Here is a 19,713-nt window from a genome sequence, read left to right as displayed (position 1 = left end):
TCCCTCTCCACACTGTACTTCAAATATATTTTTCAACCTGTCTCTGATCGTTAAACAAGAAATACTTGGTTTGTTTAGTTGTGGGCTTTAATTATTATAGTAGGAAGTCCAATGAAAGGAAAAAGATTTAGACTTTCAGGCCTATCAGAGCAATTTCTCTCAGATGTGCTTCAACCATTTGGCCTCCGGAGCATATGCTAACAAAACATTACCTAATTAGTTCAGCCCTTTGCAGAACAAAGCATCAACAAAATAGCAAAATGAATAATAATTTACCTTTCAAGATTGGTATGTGCTCTCTGCCTCCCATTTACTTGTGCTTTTTCATCATCTTTCTTTGCTGGAATTATTATGGGATCCAAGCCAAATAGTTCTTGAAGTTGTCCATAAAGCTCAGAACGGTTGTACACATGAAATTCAAAGTCATTCACCATAATATATAGTCGTGTTTCTGCCTTTGGATCTAAATAAATAGTAGAAAAAGATCAAATTCTATTCCAACATTCCCTTACAATATTTACAGTTTTTCAAATATGCACATTTTGCAAAAACGATCACAATGCACAGTTGCTGAAGCATCTATTAAAAAGCAGTAAAACCTCCACAACATAATACATCATTCCAAGCTTGTCAAATAAGACAGTTACATACAGAATATAAAACCTGAAAGGCATGTCACCCTTAAGTCACAATCCAAAAATAAACCCAGGCTGCATAAAATGGTACATTAGGTTTACTTAATCTCACATGTGAAAACAAACAAAAATCTCTCTGATGCAAAGCACAGAAGCCTTGGTGCCAAATTCTGCTTTTTAGCATACATATCAGTGCTAAATCAATTAAATGTCAAAAGCCAAATAACTTTATTTTTATTTTCTCTGTAGTACAGCAGGCCTGAACTGGAAAGAAGATTTCTCTTACACAGAAACAGAAAACATGAATATACGTAACTAACAAGAAGCATATTCATTTTCAACTAATTTAAAATTTTAACTATAGTATCAACTTGACTCTCTGATACTTAAAAACTAGTTCAACATCTGCTAACTGCATACGGAGCTGTTTGTGACATACTTTCACATACTTTTGCCTTAGATAGTATGACCTAATTATGTAGTTAATACGAGGAAAAAGCTCACACAATTCCTCCCTAATTACCCAGTTGAAAGAATGCCCGTTACACATTCACTCGAGAGACCTGAGCTGTTTTAAAACCTTATCTAATCTTTCTTAGTCAAACAGACTTTTGGAAGCTGCAGCATCAATGGTTATTGCAGTAGTCCCCAGTCTGTAACTCAGGGGGTACAAACTGAAGGCAACATATTCCACAGACACCAGAAATTAAAAAGTCAAAGAGAACACTGCTGCACTTCTGGTCAGGAGAAGTAACACAGCTGCCCAAGAGCCAAAGTTTAGAGACACCTGCTTTATTAAATACACCCTCTTTGCTAACAAACTCATCTGTCCCCCAGAGTTATGCATCTGTACAATGCTGTTCCAACATCAGCAACTCACATTTTTACCCCTCACACCTAAATTAGCAAAAATTTACTATACATCTACTTGTCTTATAATGATATGGAAGTCTCCAGAAAGCAATGGCATCACAGTTTTCTTGAACAAGAGACAGAGAAAAGTTAATGAGCCAGTTCCAGTTCCTTCCTGTTTTCATAAAAGCACTATCAAATCTGTTTGTTGGTAATATTAACTTGCATCAATAAGATACAGGCAAAAGATGACATGGACAAAGACTGGGATACACAGTTCTTCACCTGGGAGATCTCAGTATCATCAAGAGCACAAATAAATGTAATTTTTCAGTTCCTGGAGGCAAGTATTAGACTTCATTGACCAAATTAAATCATATGTAATAATTCATTTATTTAAAGGGGATTTAAAGAGATAACTATCTCTTTTTCCTAGTAACAAAAGTAAGATTTGACGTCCACACAATTTGGTTGCCTAAGCCACTTTTGGGAAAAAAAACAAAAAAAGTCAAAGAAAAAGATACAAGCATATCTGGATGCCATACAGTTAAGTGATTCAAAGAAACACACATACAGTTTATGTAAATGTAAATACCAGACTGATAGCAGAATACTAGTTTTATCAACAGTTGTTGGAAGCAAGATGACTAATATAGTCAAGGTTCTGACATTTGCTGTCTACCGAGCTTAATCAAAATTTATTATTTATTTACTGCTTATGCAGTTGGTTCTCAAAACGGTATTTCCCCCTTGAAAAAGCACCTCACAAAACAAGCAACGGGGTTTTACAGTGTCAAAATTGCTTATCTGCTGTGGCACCTAAACCATGCCATCAGGTTGTGACCTATTCACAACATAATACTCCAAATTTTGTTCCTAAACCCCTTCCATTTCCTCAAATATGTATAAAACCTACTCTCAAGTTTCAGTATGGTTTAACTTAACACTCAAAGCAGGAAGACAATCCACATACTCGAAATTTTCCATTAAGTTCTTTCAACATTGGTATGACATGCCTAGTACAAACATAGTGCCGCAATGAAAAACAGATTGCACTTGCTAGGTCAAACTAAGGAATTTTTAAAAACCCACAGCAGGAAATGCAGCTTCACTACATGTTATCAATAATCATTATCCAAACTTTTTGTGGTTCAAACCTTCTTTTCTGCAAGGAACTGCGATTAAGTGTTTCTGAGAAGCATCCTTAAATTATAGTGCAACTCAAGTCTTACAGCAACATTTACTTCAAATTCTAGTGAGCAGGTAGTCAAAGCATCAAAATTGATAGGTTAGTTTTATTATTGGAAGAATGGTAACCAAAAAATTTTCACAGCTTTAGAACAAATGTGAAAAGAAAGAGGAAAAAACCAACCAAAAAAACCCAACCAACCAAAAAAACCCCAACAATCCCAAACCAGAAAGCAAAGCATTTTCACACTTCCTTCTTCTGACACAAAGGTTTTATAGTAGTGCTTCCTAGCATCCATTGCTGTAATCTACCCTTTGATCATAAACATACATTGACTACCAAAAGTTCAATAGGAAGAGTATACCATAGAGCATTTTGCAAAATACATACACCAGAGTGAAGGAAACTGTTCTCCAAGTTTGGCTTAGAGATTGAGGATTTTATTTTTCCCTAAAGGTTAAAAATGAAAGCATCTCTGCTAAATAATCAAAATGTAAAGTGAGCTAAGCTAGTGTTCCTAGGAAAATAAGTAATTATTTAAGACAGTATTTTATTCACATTACTGTGTTGTCAGACCTATACACTTCTGACCTCCTTGGTTACTTGTATTATCCACAGGGATGTCCACTAATTATGCAGTCTTAAATGTCAGCAGAAAAAGTTAAAGTCTTAAACCACTGTCAAGCGAAAATACAACCATAAAAGACAGAGAGAGCTGTCTTTATTGCATTAAGTTCAATTCACTTTTTCATGCTGAGAGACACTAGAGAAATACATTCTAACTAGCAGATGAAGAAAAGTCCATGAAAACCTATTAGACAATAAATTATGGTTGGAAAAATCTAATTAACTCTAAGCTAGATTCCACAGTCTTCTTATGGTATAAAGAATGTGAACTGTGTCCTATCACATCAGAGGCTTAGTAATGCCATTTCTGGACCTCCTTGAATTCTCAGTGGGCCTGCAATGCTTCAAACGTGAAGAGAGGCAGGACTTGAGACTTATTCAACCAGATTTTGATCCTATAAACAACTAAGCACACATAACTAGGCTACTTGTGTTTTCCGCAGCTACAATTAATCTATTGTATTGTGCTAATTTTCCTTCTTTGAAAGGAGGCTGTAAGAAAAATAAATGAATTTTTCACACTTCCCCACTTGCATAACCACAGATGTCATCAAGACACAATGTTATCAAATACATACAATGTTAACAAATACATACAAGAACTTCCCCTACTTCTGCTAAAATACCCAGAGAGCACAAGACAAACTTGAAAACTAAAATCACTTCCAGAACATATGAAGTCTCTTATTTACCATAAATTCAATGCAGAATCAATTACGCTTAAATTACAGCTAATGAAGGCTACTATTAAGATTAATGGTTTGCCTTAAGAAAGGTCCAAGTGTCTCAATGCAACCAGCATTTATTTCATTTTTTATACTTGTGTACTAACACAGATTAACTAGTTACAAAAACCATACCTTCTGATGATTTAACGTACTTCAGGTACACATTAACAAATCAATTACATGCATGAGACTGTGCAAAGGAAGTATTTTTCCATAAGCCACCTGTAAACTTAAACTTTGAAACCTTTTCAGGAAACCTACCATGCTGTTTCTGCTTAGGGTTGTACATCTTCCACCAGCGAAATATGATAAACCCATCTTGAATTCTAACAACAAATTAGATAAAAGCAAAGTTAAGAGAGTAATCATCCAAAATTCTACGTGCAGCTGCACGACATCTTGCCTTATGCACTGGAGAGATCTGCAGTTGCAGTAGCACATAAGCAATATTAAAGCATGAAGCATTACAGCATAAATCATAATACTATGCAGCTACTGCATTAGCTGAAACTTATATAAATCGCATATCCTTTGTCTTCTCAAGGCTTTCCTAATTCAGCAGTAAGAACCAAAATTCCAAACTATTCTTTAGTGGGTGGTTAATTAAACAAGTTTCTGAATTCCAGTGAATAAATGCCAAGTCCTGAGAGAAAATGAATCCACCAGACTTAAGAGCAGATGCACGCAAGAGTGAAAGACATTAACGATAAAACAGTGCTCCTTTAAACTTGAAAGTGTTTTCTTTTACAGATACTAAGGACAACCAGAATCTTATCCAGTACTCACCTCCAACTGGTAACTCTCAAACAGCAAAAGAGCTAACAAGTATCTAAGAATGTCTAAAACCTGCCATTAAAAAAGTTGGTTTCTTTTTAACATTTATAAATATATTTATTGCTCATTTGTAAGACAGTATTTAGACATGCATTATATAGACATACAGATATACTGTATTTGCAATTGCTTTTTAGAAGAGTGGAAATCTGTACTGTGATAGACATGTCTTACTGTGGAAATCTTGGAAATCTGTACCTGATAGACATGTCTTCTGTGATGAAATAGATTTCGCGAACCATTACTTTTCCAGACAGCACAGAGAACGAAAAGGAACCTAGCATGAAAAGAAACGTTTATCAGACATTAGCTTGAAGTTGTTAATGCTTTATTTTCTGAACAAGAAGAATAAGTATTCAATTATGTGAAATGGGTTTACTAGGTATCTTGAGTTTTCCCTTTTAAACTACAAGATTTTCAGAGGAGAAGGAAAGTCAGAGATTCAGAACATACAAATCAAAAGAGTACAGAGCTCCAAAAGGTGCTGGTTTGGCACCACCCAAGAATACAACCAAGCCCCTGAAACACACTAGTCACACACGAACCTTCAGGTGACTTGGGAGCTTGTGAAAACAGCTAGGAAAACTATTTTTGACATTTATACTATCAAGTCATTGTATGCAAGACCATAATTAGAGAAATAAAGATTCCTGACAAAGCAATTTTTCATATTTTAAATGGCTATAAGATTTTCAGTCCAATTATTATGATAAATTGTCTTTGCAGCAGAAAGAGTAAGCATGAAAAGACCAGCGGGCAATGCAATAGCCTGTATTTTTCCTAATGTTTTTCACTTCACCCACATAAAGTTAAGCAAACCATGATTTAAAAAGCAAAAAAAAAAAAAAAAACAAGAAAAAAAACAAACCACTGATCAATTGAAGCCAAACTGTAAATCGTGGAATTTAATTAATGTTATGCTCTTCTTCCTGATTATAAAGAACACCATATATTTGGCCAGCTATGTCCAGCAGTCTTTACTTAATAGCAATTTCACTGAGAAATTTTCATAAAAGCATACAGATCAACTGTAGCACCCAATAACTATTTCAGTTATACAGCTGTTCAAACAGCTGGATTTTAAGATGATTTGGACTACAGTTCTCAAATTCTTGAGACATAAACGAATTATTGCATGGGTCTCTTTGGCAGGCGAGTGTGAGTGAGATTTTTTGGGTTTAAGTTTTCACTACAATTATAATCAACAGTTGCAGAAAAAGTTGCTATTCAGGGAAGCAGACAAAGGAAGGCATGGAAGAATAAGTGAAAGAAAATTAAGAGTATGAACCAAGTAAGGTTGTAGGATACAGCCTTTTGGAACCCAGCATCAGATATTTCTGTAATGTGGGTGAGTGCCCAAGTGATTTGTACTGACCTGTTTTATTAAAAGATGTTTTACAATATTAAAAAAAAAAGTTAATGGATTTTGATGCAAGTGCTCTAGCCAGTATAAATTCTACACAGTCCCAGTATGGATTTAACATGATCACTTGTTCTGAGAGTTTATTTAGAAAGCAAGGACAGCGCCATAACATGGGGTCAAGGCTTAAGACTACTGTTCCCCTCTGAGCCTACTCCAGTGATTGCCACTCACTTTAGATGCCATATAATTAGCCACAAATGTGTGGGGAAGTGGGAAGTTGCACCTCTTAACACCAAATTATAAACCAAATACAAAAGTGGACAAGTGGACAAAGCATGTTGCATGGAGGACTGCAGTCAATCTTCTCCCTTCAGGACCTGACCATTAAAATTACAGGGTTTTTAAAAGGGTGTAGTGGAAAAGGTACAGATTTTAAGTACATAAAGTATACAGACTAAACAGAAAAAAAGTAAACTCGACTTAAAATGAAAAGACCTTTCAAAGAAACTTTAACATAAAATAATAAGAGACTTCAATGAAAACGGGGGCGTTTTTCTACCTACACCAAGAATCCTGCAATAAAGCATGATATTGAACTTTTTTTCTTCTTAAATAAATGGTGATCATTTTCAAACTACTATAACAAAGATATACTTTGATTATGCTTTGAGTTTTTAGCAAATTGAACTATAATCAAAAGAAGCAGATTAACAACGGCATTACAGCAATTATAACTTACCAATATGGATGTAGCCATGTTTATATAATCTGTTAAGAACCAATGTTAAAATGAGTCCAATGTTCCGGGAATTGTAGTAAGTTAGGTAGATAATCCATCCACAAGACAATATTGTTGCTGTTGAAAGATTAAAATTAATTAAAAGTTTTTTAAAGTATGCTGACTTAGATAAAAACCTTACCTATTAAGACTATAAAACACAGCAGTGTTCTTCCTAATCTCCAAAGACTTTCAAACTGATGGGACGTTTTAACGGGTGTTTTCAGAGAGACAGTGTAAGAAGTGCATGAAAAGATGGGGGAGAAAAAGAATGAAAAATGGGAAGTTGAGAAAAAAAATACAGATTTTTCACAGCTCTTACATTCCCCAATATATAAACAAAAAAACCCTGTCCTCTGGAGGACCTGCAAAAGGCACCACATACTGCCTTACATCCCTTACCATCCAAGTAGTTAAATTTCATAGATGGAATCATAACATGCATTATCCCACATGGTCATTTATTTCAAAGCACCCCAGAACAAAACACCCCAAAAGTGATACTACATTCCTTTCTTACACCATGAACTGTAACTTAAGTTTCTAGTCTTTCATATCACAGGAAACAACATTATCACATCTGAAACCATTTCCTAAGTCCCTGTATCCTGAGAAAAATGTATCAGTACTGGGGTTAGTAAAAATCTGTCTGCAGTTCAAACATGGAACCTGACAGGAAAAAAGGAAATAGCAATCCAGTGAGAAACATGTTTCAGAAAAAAAAATAAAATTAAAAGGTCTGCTAATCCCCAAGGTAATTTTTACTTTAGTTGATTAAGAGCTAGCAACCTATTTCTAACTGTAAGGGTTCTCAAAGCTTCCAGAAGGACAAACCCAAAAGAAAAAAAGACTGCCAGGGAACAGATTAGTTCTAACTCATTTCACTGATAATTACCATTCTGTTTCATCCACAGCAGAACAGGGAAGAAAGCAATTTTATTATTTTTAATTTGAGGTATCTCTACGTGTTATACTAACTGACCTTTGCAACAGAAGTTTCTCATTTATGTATACACTTCATACTGAAAAACACAGATTTATTGTGCCTTTTATGGGAAACCTGAGGTACAGAAAGATATGTGGGTATTACGCCTTCATCCGCACAGAGTTCAGGTTACTCAAAAACGCACAAAAAATCCAAAACCAACCTGTCCTTATACTGGTCCCCCCCCCTTTTTTTTTTTTTCTCCAGTGGGATGCACCCCTGCTTTGTAACAACTCCTCTGCTTTTATAAAAGATGAAGAGAAGGCAGAACAGAAAGATTTGCAGGACTTCATCTTTTCCTTACAGGAAAATGGATTGAGGGTGGCCAGAATTCAAGTAGCTCAAACACACTTGGCATGTAAAACAAATCAAATCTGTGTGGGTGATTATACAGGGCATAGAGGGTTAAAGCTACACCCCAGAAAAAAAGCTGCTCTTGGCGTTCAGTGAAGGCACACTCCAAGGACAGTGTTTACCTCCCCTCACTTTCAGATGAGTAAGCTGCTTACTGCTGGTCCTCTCCCTGGTAGGGAGAAAGGTGGAATGACTCAAAGCATCTCATTTCAGCAATAAAACTTCATTTGCGACTAAAGTTCAACTTCAACACTTAACTTCTAGATACTTAAAGCCAAGCAGGCACCCTCTTAAGGTAACATATACTGAGAAAAATCAGCAAACTCATGCAGTTTCCAGACACTATGGTCCTAATCCACTGCCCTTACTACTAGTCTCAGCTCTGCCACTACTTGTAACCTTTTATTTTCAGTTACTGAATTCGATCTCCACTATTAATGACAGATCCCATAAACTCTATTCATCTCATTATTATATTCTTGATTTTAAAAGCCTCTTCACTGAAACTGTATTTCGGAAAATACATTTGAAAGTTTTACTGTACTGCTTTTTGGAAGTTATTATAGAACTGAGCATCAGCTCTTTGCAGAGCATATTCATTTCTAGAATTCACCACCTCTTTTACCGTGACTGATAACTGAATTCAGGAGAAGAAATTATCAACATCTTTTTTGTTCTCTTATAACAGGATGCCATGAAGATGACAGCAAAGGAGGAATGGCTGCTTGAAACTGGGACAGTTAATAAGTATGACTTTAATATGAGTCTTACCTCCCAAGTGTTATAGCACAATTAGTACTGGAAACAGTTCTGCACTTTTTTCTTTCCAAATTATTTAAATAAAATTACCATACTTCACTCAACAGCTGTATGACAGAAATCTTTTTTCACTATTCTGACGTATGAAATCAGATACTGCTATGCCAACATTTAAAGGAACACATTTAAAAGTACACATACACACAAAAAATCCCAACATTTAACCAAAACATAATAGCTTGTCCTTACCTACTAACAGCCATACAACATTGGAGTCATGTTCTGTTAGGAAGTCTTCCAACTGCGTGATACTTGGGACAAAACTATCATTTTTCCTTTGATCCATTGCTAAATTGTTTTTGCACCTGCACCTATAGAACTAAAGAAAAACAAAACCAAAATCAAAATGAGTAACAAGTACAGTACAGTTAGGATAATACCAAGTATGTACCATGTTAAACAATTTCTAATGATCTGTTTCATAGAATCATAGAATAGTTAGGGTTGGAAAGGACCTCAAGATCATCTAGTTCCAACACCCCTGCCATGGGCAGGGACACCACACATTAAACCATGCCGCCCAAGGCTTCATCCAACCTGGCCTTGAACACTGCCAGGGATGGAGCATTCACAATCTCCCTGGGCAACCCATTCCAGTACCTCACCACCCTCACAGTAAAGAAATTCTTCCTTATATGCAATCTTAACCTTCCCTGTTTAAGTTTCAACCTGTTACCCCTTGTCCTATCACTACAGTCCCTAGTGAAGAGTCCCTCTCCAGCATCCTTGTAGCCTCCCTTCAGATACTGGAAGGCTGCTATGACGTCTCCATGCAGCCTTCTCTTCTCCAGGCTGAACAGCCCCAACTTTCTCAGCTTATCTTCATACAGCAGGTGCTCCAGTCCCCTGATCATGCTCGTGGCCCTCCTCTGGACTTGTTCCAACAGTTCCATGTCCTTTTTATGTTGAGGACATCAGAACTGCACACAATACTCCAGGTGAGGTCTCACGAGAGCAGAGTAGAGGGGCAAGATCACCTCCTTCGACCTGCTGGTCACACTCCTTTTGATGCGGCCCAGAATACAGTTGGCTTTCTGGGCTGCAAGCACACACTGAAGCCGGCTCATGTTCATTTTCTCATTGACCAATACCCCCAAGTCCTTCTCCGCAGGGTTGCTCTGAGTCTCTTCCCTGCCCAACCTGTAGCTGTGCCTGGGATTGCTCCCACCCAGGTGTAGGACCTTGCACTTGGCATGGTTAAAACTTCATAAGGTTGGCATCAGCCCATCTCACAAGTGTGTCAAGGTCCCTCTGGATGGCATTCCTTTCCTCCAGCGTATCAACCGAACCACATAGTTTGGTGTCATCGGCAAACTTGCTGAGGGCGCACTCAATCCCACTGTCCATGTCACCAACAGAGATGTTGAACAAGACCGGTCCCAATACCGATCCCTGAGGGACAACACTCGTTACTGATCTCCAGCTGGACATTGAGCCACTGACCACAACTCTTTGCGTGCGGCCATCCAGCCAGTTCTTTATCCACTGAGTGCTCCACCTATCAAATTGATGACACTCCAATTTAGAGACAAGGATGCCATGTGGGACAGTGTGGAACGCTTTGCACAAATCCAGGTGGATGACATCAACTTCTCTACCCCTGTCTATCAGTTCTGTAGCCCCATCATAGGAGGCCATCAAATTGGTCAGGCAGGATTTCCCCTTAGTGAAGCCATGCTGGCTGTCACCAAGCACATTCTTGTTTTTCATGTGCCCTAGCATGCCTTCCAAAAGAACCTGCTCCCAGATTTTGCCAGGCACAGAGGTGAGACTGACTGGTCTGTAATTCCCTGGGTCATCCATTTTCCCCTTCTTGAAAATGGGGGTTATATTTCCCTTTTTCCAGTCATCGGGAACTTCACCTGTCTGCCATGATTTTTCAAATATGATGGACAGTGGCTTAGGAACTTCATTTGCCAGCTCCTTCAGGACCCGCAGATGGATTTCATCAGGTCCCATGGACTTGTTACATTCAGTTTCTTAAGATGGTCTTGAACCAGATCCTCTCCTACAGTGGGCCTAGGGTCTTTATTCTCAAAAATATGAATTTACTTGGTTTATTCCTTCAGTAACATCTTTGTGATTCTCAGCTACCCTTTCTTCTATTCTAGAGCTCCAGAAACACTTCCACTCACCTCTGCTGAAACAGTTTCCAGCACATGCCTCTCTAAAACAGATTATAGAACAACAGAATGCCGGAATCTGCTCTCTAAATTCAATATCCTGAATGCCCTGTACAACATGTAACAGCAAGCAAATTTATAAAACCGTTTTATTGTAGCAGTAAGCCAAAAGTTAGCTGAATATATAAGTAAAAATTAGCCTGTATTAAGCCTTCCAAGATGCAAAAAGGTAGTACAGGACAAAACAAGACTGAACCCTTGCCCAATGAAAGGTCAAAGTGCATGCTTTCAGGAACTAAGGAAAATTCCCATAACCTCCTAATCCACTGGGTTCATTAATTCTTCTGCTTCAAGATGGATTTGCATCATCTCATAAAAAGTGACTACACTGTACAGAGAGCAAAAAAACAGTCCTTCTATCTTACATACTTACTGAAACCACTCATAAACTACCTTCCAACTGGATTATATGAATCAAGTGTGATTAACAGGGAGTAGCTCAACTCAGTAACATCTGTAATTACACAGCAGTCTTTTACTTGCATTAGTTTCATTTGAAGTCCTCTCCCTTAGACCTAATCTGTCAAGCCGTCTCACAGGAAGATGAGCATTAAGTCTGATCTTTCTTTTTCTTGCTGTCCCTCACCCCAACCTCCTTTTTTTAACCCCTTCCAGCTCTGGGCTGCCTCTCTTCCTGTCAGTATTTTTCCCTCAATAAAAGAGTAAACTTCATTCCCTTTTTTTTTATAAAGTCTCCAGTGCTCTCCGTCAAGAGCTCTACAACATAAAACAAATTAATGTTGGTAATACCTTAGGTTTTGAGCAGCATAACATCTTTGGAATTGCCAGTACTGAGAAGTGTTAGCAATAAACTTATTTACCCCTGTAATATCAATACTACCTCTGACTATTATAACTTGAGAAGAAAATACAGGAGAAAAAGTTGACAAAAAAAACCCACTTTCAATGCACTTTTTTCTCCCCGTACATTTCGATAAAGCACCTTGAGCCTATGTTTTGAACTAAAATACAAGTACAGTCCCAAGAACAAATCCTAACAATTTATTCATTACCTCTTCTTCAAGAAGGAACACAATGGGGAGGAATAAACATGAAAGTAATAAACAGAAACAACCCCAGACATCGCTTCCAGTGCTGATGATAAAGAAGCTACTAAGTTAGCTCCCCTACAAAGAATAATAGGCATCACACACACACCCTTTAAAAAAGAAGTCCTTGTTTTAGAAGGGACATTACAATGGCAAATTAAATCACATAATGGCACTAAGATGCACTTTAAGACACTCATAGTACCTTAAAAAAAAGACCACATTTATCAACTTGCATTATGAAGCAGATGATGCCTTTGCAGGCAGCATCTAAGAGCCTTTAATGCATGAATGACAGGGCAATGCAGAAACCAAAACTGACACTTTCAGCATAAAGGAAGAAAGAACTTTCTTACCAAGAGGCAACAGGGTCCCTACTCTGTGATCAAGATCACTGTGGAAGTGCTGTCAGTTAGTGAGGAAAGCCTAGCACCTTACCAAACACCACCACTACTTAACCCCTCAAGAAAGCAACCTGCAGCTTTTTCCCTAAGAAATTATCACCCAATGTTAAGTGATACTGAGACACTACATAAACTATCATTATGCTTTAAACAAGACTGTGGCAAGACAACTCAGAGACTGCAAGACATGGGATCCACATACTCAGTTACATCATTTTTTGCCATCACTATCCATAACCACAAATTGAACATCCTTGGAAATTTTCTGGAATGCATTCACTATTTGCATGCAAATAAACTCAGGGATCCCTGCCAGTTATCATGTGTGAATACATGATTTTGGAGCTCCACAGCTGATGTCTTACTACCCTGCCCCACTGATTATTTTTTTTAGTTATGGTACTCTTCACCCTTTATTAAGTCACCTGAGGAAAAGGATGATGGCAATTGAAGTGTAACCACCCGGAGACAGGCAGAAACAACACCCACACTAGATGTGGGCTCTCAGCACATGTCTCAGAGGAAGCAGGTGTTTAATATATCTAGATTATGAAGTGATTTTGGCTATATATAGCAGTGTAATAGAAAAGGGATGCATGAGACACTGTCTGTAATGCTCTTGTGTGTTTATACGGCATGGAGGATGGAGAGGCAGGATCTGGATCATCAGTACTATTAAGAGGAAAAGATGCCTTCTCAGGATAGATATCAGCTACTTTCAATAATCAGCATTTCTTCCTGTTGACAAACTGCACCTATCAGCCTTCACCTTCCATGCCCTTTAATCTTGTTCACAAAGATTTAAATGATAGATACCTTCCAGCTGCTTGCACTCATCCACTCTCTGTTACATTTTATTCCTGTGGGCAAAATTACTTTCCAATCAGACAAAACATTAACTGTTGCACTCTCCAGGAACACTGACCCCTCCCTAGCTTGGGGAACCTGTAATTTACAAACTGCTACTGCATCCTTCTGAAGTAACAGTATACTTTCCAAGCTTAAGGGGCTACTTTTGGAAATACCTGACCTAAAATGATGGGCAATAGAGTCTTGCCAACTGTCGAGGTTTAAAGCCCAGCCAGTAACTCAGAACCACGCAGCAGCTTGCTCACTCCAGCACTTCCTTCTCCCCCTTCTCTCAGAGGGATTGGGGGGGGGAGAATCAAAAGAATGTAACTCCCACGGGTTGAGATAAGAACAGGTCAGTAACCAGGATATAATACAAAACTACTACTGCTACCCCCAATAATAACGACAAGGGGAGAGAAAACAATTAATTGCTCACCCCCCACCAACCAAAACCCAGCATGACCCAAGCAGCAGTCTAGGTCTTCTGGGTAAATGCACCCAGTTTACATACTGGGCATGATGTGCCATGGTATGGAATACCCTTTGGCTAGTTTGGGTCAGGTGTCCTGTCTCTGCTTCCTCCCAGCTTCCCCTCCTCCCTGGCAGAGCAGAGCAGAGCATGAGATTAAGAAATTCCTTGATCAGTGTAAACATTACTTAGCAAGAACTAAAAACATTGGTGTTATCACTGTTGCTCCCAGGCTGAAAGTCAAAAACACAGCACTGCACCAGCTACTAGAAAGGAGAAAAATGACTGCTACTGCTGAACCCAGGACACCAACCCTGCTAGTACAAAAACAGCATCAAAGAGGAAAAACCGAGAACTTGACATTTATGTCTCTGTGCTTATTTATAGCATTTTCTCAAGGTCTGTACCATTTTGTGATGATTAATCCAATTAATATGATATATTCCAAAACCATGGCAAGTGTTTTGGTTTATTTGTCTTCCCCCTACCTTTTTTTTTTTAAGCACATCTTTACTATTCAGTATGTCACTTGTGGCTCTCATTTACCGTATACCATGTTAATACATGCAAAACTATTAGCTATCTCCTGGGAAGAACACAGAAAATGAGGATGATCTGTGGCACTGAAGTGACAGAATCTCAGTACTGTATTTATCTTCACAGCAGTCCTTTAAGGCATTATGTAGTCTTCTTTCTGCCAATGAGATAATCAGATGCAAGGCAAGATAAAGGCCAAATCCTTTATTTATAATGCCCAATTGAAATAGTTGGGGCCTGGTTTTCAGGTTGTGCATGTTTAAAGCATTTAGTGTTTTCAAAGCAGACAGCAGACTGGCTTGAAGATGTGAGACTTTGATATTGCTATAGATTTGGTCCTCTTAGCCAGAAAGGCCTTCTTTATAGCAGAAACACACACTCAACAGACTTTTTAAAAAAATACTTTAATTATTTGTGCCACACATGAATACAGCTTTCTCAATACCAAAAAAAAAAAATACAAGGGAGGTTACAATCCTAGTGATGCATTTCATTTACAGCCTGCTTCAAACTTGATACAAATATTCTAACCCTAAAAAAGCCAAACATTCAAAAGCAGCTGCTTCAAATCTTTATACACATTACAATCACATCAAATAGGTAACTAGTTTTAACCTCACACTGACAAATTAACACTTAACACTAAGAATAAACCTCTGCTTGAACAAAGCCATTAAAAACTTACAAAAAGCAGGCATATATGGAAGAGTTGACAGGAAAAAAAGAAAAACAGAAGCCTGGTCACCGGAGTCCAGTTCCTTGGCAGTGACAGCTGCAGCCTAGGGAGCAACAACCCAGGTCTGTCCTGTACCTATAGCTGAGGATAAAGGCAACAGAAAATTTATTCGGTCCCCAGGAGAATAATGTGGGTCTTGAGCTGCATAAGAAAAGGAAAAATAAACACATTTCTTCTTCTGACATCCTTCGTATCTTCTGACATATCTTTGTTCTACACCTTGTAGAAACATCTGAATAAAACTGGTATCCAAAGATGGAAAGAAATCTAAGATTTCACATTATTGAGAAGAATCACTTTTATACAGTTATGGATGTTACTAATCCTCTTATTAGTAGTAGAATTCATGGGGAGAATAAAACAGGAGTTTAAATTTGTCAGACATATTCCTCAGATCTTTAGCACTTACCAAATACACAGTAATTAATGTTATTAGTGGTTAATTACCATGAGGATACTCAACTCCTAACTTCAACAGCAATTATAAACCAGCAGAGTCTCAATTATAACTACCATGACACACTAAACAACTGGAAATAAATTACCCTAGTCTACAATAAATGAGTACAGATAATATGCCCGGATGCTTCACATCTCCACTGAAGGCACCACACCCTCAGTGGTTGCTTAGAAAAAAAGGAAAGATATGGCATTTCTGCATCCTACTCATTCCATCGCTTTTTTTCAAAGGGTCTCCAGCAGCAGCTGCACAAAATCAGAGCTTTAGATAATCAAATTATATTAGAAAGGAGTCTCACAGATGTAAACATGACTCAACTAAATTTTCAGCACCCAGACACCCATTATGCATGTTTTGCAAAACTAAAAGCTGACAACATTGGTGTCTTTCCCAAAACACTCCATCTCTGTCCAAAGACTTCAAACCTGTCCCAGGGCAGCTCTGGAAGCTCAGCTATTTTTTAATCAACAAGCAAGGGAATGAAGAAAGTAAAAAAGGAAAGCTGTTCTCAAAAAGCAAACATACACAAATAATAAGGTAAGTGGTAGAGACCTGCACAGCAATTCTGCACACCATCTGACATGTTGCACTGGCTTTATACTTTATACTAAATTAAAGAGTAGCAGTTCTTTTTCTAATGAAAGAACTAAGATTCAGGCCTGTTCTCTTCCCCCTCTGCTAGTGCTGGAAGTAACAACAGCAATAAACTGTAAACAGAGTAAACTACTGCTTTAATTATACTAATGAAATCTTGGTATAATCTCCAGTGGAAACAGCTGAACTAAAAATATCACAGAAGAATCACACCTTGTTAAACCAGTGCATGGAAAGCCTTAGTTAAACATCATTTGCCCTGCAGTAGCTTATGTTAGTAAACGATATATTTACTTTAAATTTAATTAAATCAAAACTAAAGTGTATTCTAAGGAAGTGCAAGATAAAAGGCAAAAGTAATTTTACAGTAGCCTGCCTGATAAGATTTTACCTAACAGAGGGGGAAAAAAAACACCAAAAAAAAAGAAACCCTAAAAAAAACCCCTAGAACCATCTCCAATTAAAAAAAGAAGAATATTTAACACCCTTCTGAGAGCAGTGAGAAAAAACAGAATAAAAATCTAAAAAACTAGTACCTCCTGATTCAGTGTCCAAAACAGCAGAAAGAATATTTTGTTTGTTTGCTTACTTATAGTAGCACAGGACATGAGTTTTAATACAGAAGAAATCTAAGACAAGCTCCTACTATGGCAACCAGTATACAGTACTTTTTGCATAATTCTCAACTGCTAGCCTGGGAATGCCTAATTGAACTTAGGATGGCTTTTTCTTTTCTGTTTTGGGTTTGGTATTCGGTTGGGTTTTCTATAGGGAGGAAGGAGAAGTTGTGGTGGTTTGTTTTGTTTTTTTTTTTAATAAAAATGTGCTGTTTAACACTGCCTGACAGACTTGTTCAGAGGAGAAGGTTCCTTCACTGCTTACATTGCCACTTTTTGATTGCTGCAGAAAAAAAAAAAAAAAAGATAACCCCCCCCAAGGGAAAAAAACCCAACAAACAACCAAAACCACCACCACCACCCAAAAAAAACACATAACAGAACATAAAGGATCAGAACAGTAGAAATAAATTAGAGCTTTACTTGTGCACATTCCTACATTTATATTTTTTAAAAAAAGACATTTTACACCACCCCTCCATTTTAGCACTCTGAAATAATCTATTAATTTGAGTCTTCTACACCTTACATACTTCCTCTTAACTTCTCTGACACATCATCACCACCACAATTTGAGGAAAGGGGAAAACACGCCATAAATCAAACTAAAAAACAGTTCTGTGGCTGGATATACCGTGATCCTAAATTGAACTACATGTAGATCTTTATTAGCATCTGTCCCAGCCTGCAGTCAACACAAAGATTTTGGCACAGCAACAAGTGCTAAAAGAAGTTATATAAAATAAGGAATTCTTAGGAGAAGGCAGTATATCTCACCACTACAAACACCCTATAACTCTGCTAACGAAGAACAGTAAAGTCTTGCCTCTTTCTCACAGGACAAAATTATGCAAAACAACAATTACCAAAGAGCAGCTGATGCACGTTTCACATGCCAAGGTTTTCTAACAGCATAGCCAAAAGGGGCGAGTTAATTCAGCATGTCACACACAAGGAGAGCTCTCCCTGGAGAAGTCCCAGATGTGCATGTACCTCCACCCAATCAACCAGAGACAATTCACCATGAGCAAAATCTACTCATGTATTAATCTGTTCACAAGCAGGTTAAGTGTGCAAGTTCCGGGTATGATTGTAAGTAAATATCCCTGAACATCCACTGAGCGCCAACTGCCAAATCTGACCTTAAATACTGTTTTACCAACAATTGTTTCAAAGCCTTCTAACATACTTCCACAAACAAGAGGACTACTCCCTCCTACACTCCAGTTTTGATTCTCAGTTGCTAAAATTTCTGGTGACATTGTTTATCTGCTCATTGCACTTTGCACATGAAAACTGGAAAAAATCCTGCACCACCGCTATAAATAAAAGCTAGAAAAGTAGAAGTAACTAAATTACACAACAGAAGCACTCCCATAGCAACAACTGTGGTCTTCTTAACATTAAAACTGATAAAATTATATGTTGCATTAAGCTACCAACTCTGGCACTTTTCACAGAGTTTGATGAAAGCTGCTGTGGAGGCGTGTCTTCAAATGGGAAACAAATCCAGACACAGATCATGACTGGGATACTGGCTGTACACTAATAAACTTTGTAATACAACTCCACCGTATTAACATGTTACAACACGTTATACTGATATATTACATCAGACTTTTTATTGACAATGGGAAGTGTAAGCAGATTATCATTTCAGCTTTACCCACATCAAGAAGCAGGTTAAATCTGTGTTAAATCAGCGTGTGGCTGCCCTAAACCGTCCAGCGACGGCAGGCGCCGGCAGAGATGGGCTTCCACCAGCCAAAGAAAAGGGAGAGCGAAACTTTCCTCACGGGCCAAACAAAACTGGAAGCACCTGAACTCCCCTCCTCTGGCATTACACCCTTTGTGCTTGTCGTTAACCTATAAAAGATATAGGCAAAGGGCAAAAAATCGGAACCCCTGGACCCGGAGGGTCTTCCCCTCGCACCACCTTCACGGAGGGCGGACGGGACAGCGGAGGAAGAGGGACACGGCGGTCCCAGTGACACAACACCCTGTTGGGCGGACGAGGCTGCACTGGAAGACGGGCTCCAGCTGCATACCACCAGGTACGCCGGAGGCGCGGAGCAGTGCAGCCCCAGGGCCCCTCCGAGGCCGCAGCGCGTTGCGACTACCCCCGGGGTAGCTAACCCCTCTCAGAGCTGCCGCGCAGCAAGGGCCGGCGGCTTTTCCCTCACGGACAAGGCGACGCGGCCTGACAGGCCCGGGAACAGCGGCAGAGCCGACCCCTGCGCACCAGCCCCCGTCCCGCCCACAACAGCCCCACCTGGCGCCCACCCTGGTGGGAATAAGAACACGGTCCCGCCCCGCCCGCCGCTGGCAACCCCCGCCAGCACCCCCCGCACTTACGCCATCGCCCTCAGCGGCGGCTTCACTACGAACCCGGAAGCGGCGGCAACGGCCGACGGGGCCCTCCCGCACCTCACGGGGGACGCCGGGGCGCCCCACCCGCAGCACCGCCGGAGCCAACCGCGAGGCGCCGCCGGCCCGCGGGGCCAATGGGAAGGGCGGTGGCTCCTCGAAGGGGCGGGAAGAAGAGGGACGCGCCGTCAATAGCAAGAGGCGGTGCCGGGTGTGGATGTGCGCAACGAGGGTGGGGGGGCGGGGCCGGGCCGAGTCTCGTCTCTCCCGCCTCTTCCCGG

The 19,713-nt window shown here is 39.2% G+C and overlaps 1 protein-coding gene across 1 annotated transcript in view; it reads right to left on the bottom strand.

Moving 5' to 3' along the window:
• The window catches only part of BLTP1 (bridge-like lipid transfer protein family member 1), a 117,778-nt gene extending 98,319 nt beyond the window's left edge, over positions 1-19,459 (bottom strand). The window contains exons 1-6 of the mRNA XM_031043599.2: positions 19,421-19,459; positions 9,354-9,483; positions 6,968-7,084; positions 5,064-5,142; positions 4,293-4,357; positions 277-463 (exon numbers count right to left, since the gene is read on the bottom strand). Of these exons, the coding sequence (XP_030899459.1) occupies positions 277-463; positions 4,293-4,357; positions 5,064-5,142; positions 6,968-7,084; positions 9,354-9,450 (545 nt within the window). The 5' untranslated portion in view covers positions 9,451-9,483; positions 19,421-19,459. The remainder of the gene's footprint in view (positions 1-276; positions 464-4,292; positions 4,358-5,063; positions 5,143-6,967; positions 7,085-9,353; positions 9,484-19,420) is intronic.
• Between the last annotated feature and the right edge of the window lie 254 nt (positions 19,460-19,713).

This window comes from Melopsittacus undulatus, chromosome 5 (genome assembly GCF_012275295.1).
Source record: "Melopsittacus undulatus isolate bMelUnd1 chromosome 5, bMelUnd1.mat.Z, whole genome shotgun sequence".
Classification (NCBI taxonomy): Eukaryota; Metazoa; Chordata; class Aves; order Psittaciformes; family Psittaculidae; genus Melopsittacus; species Melopsittacus undulatus.
Note: the sequence above shows the minus strand (reverse complement) of the source record. Positions and strands in the feature narration are given on the sequence as shown.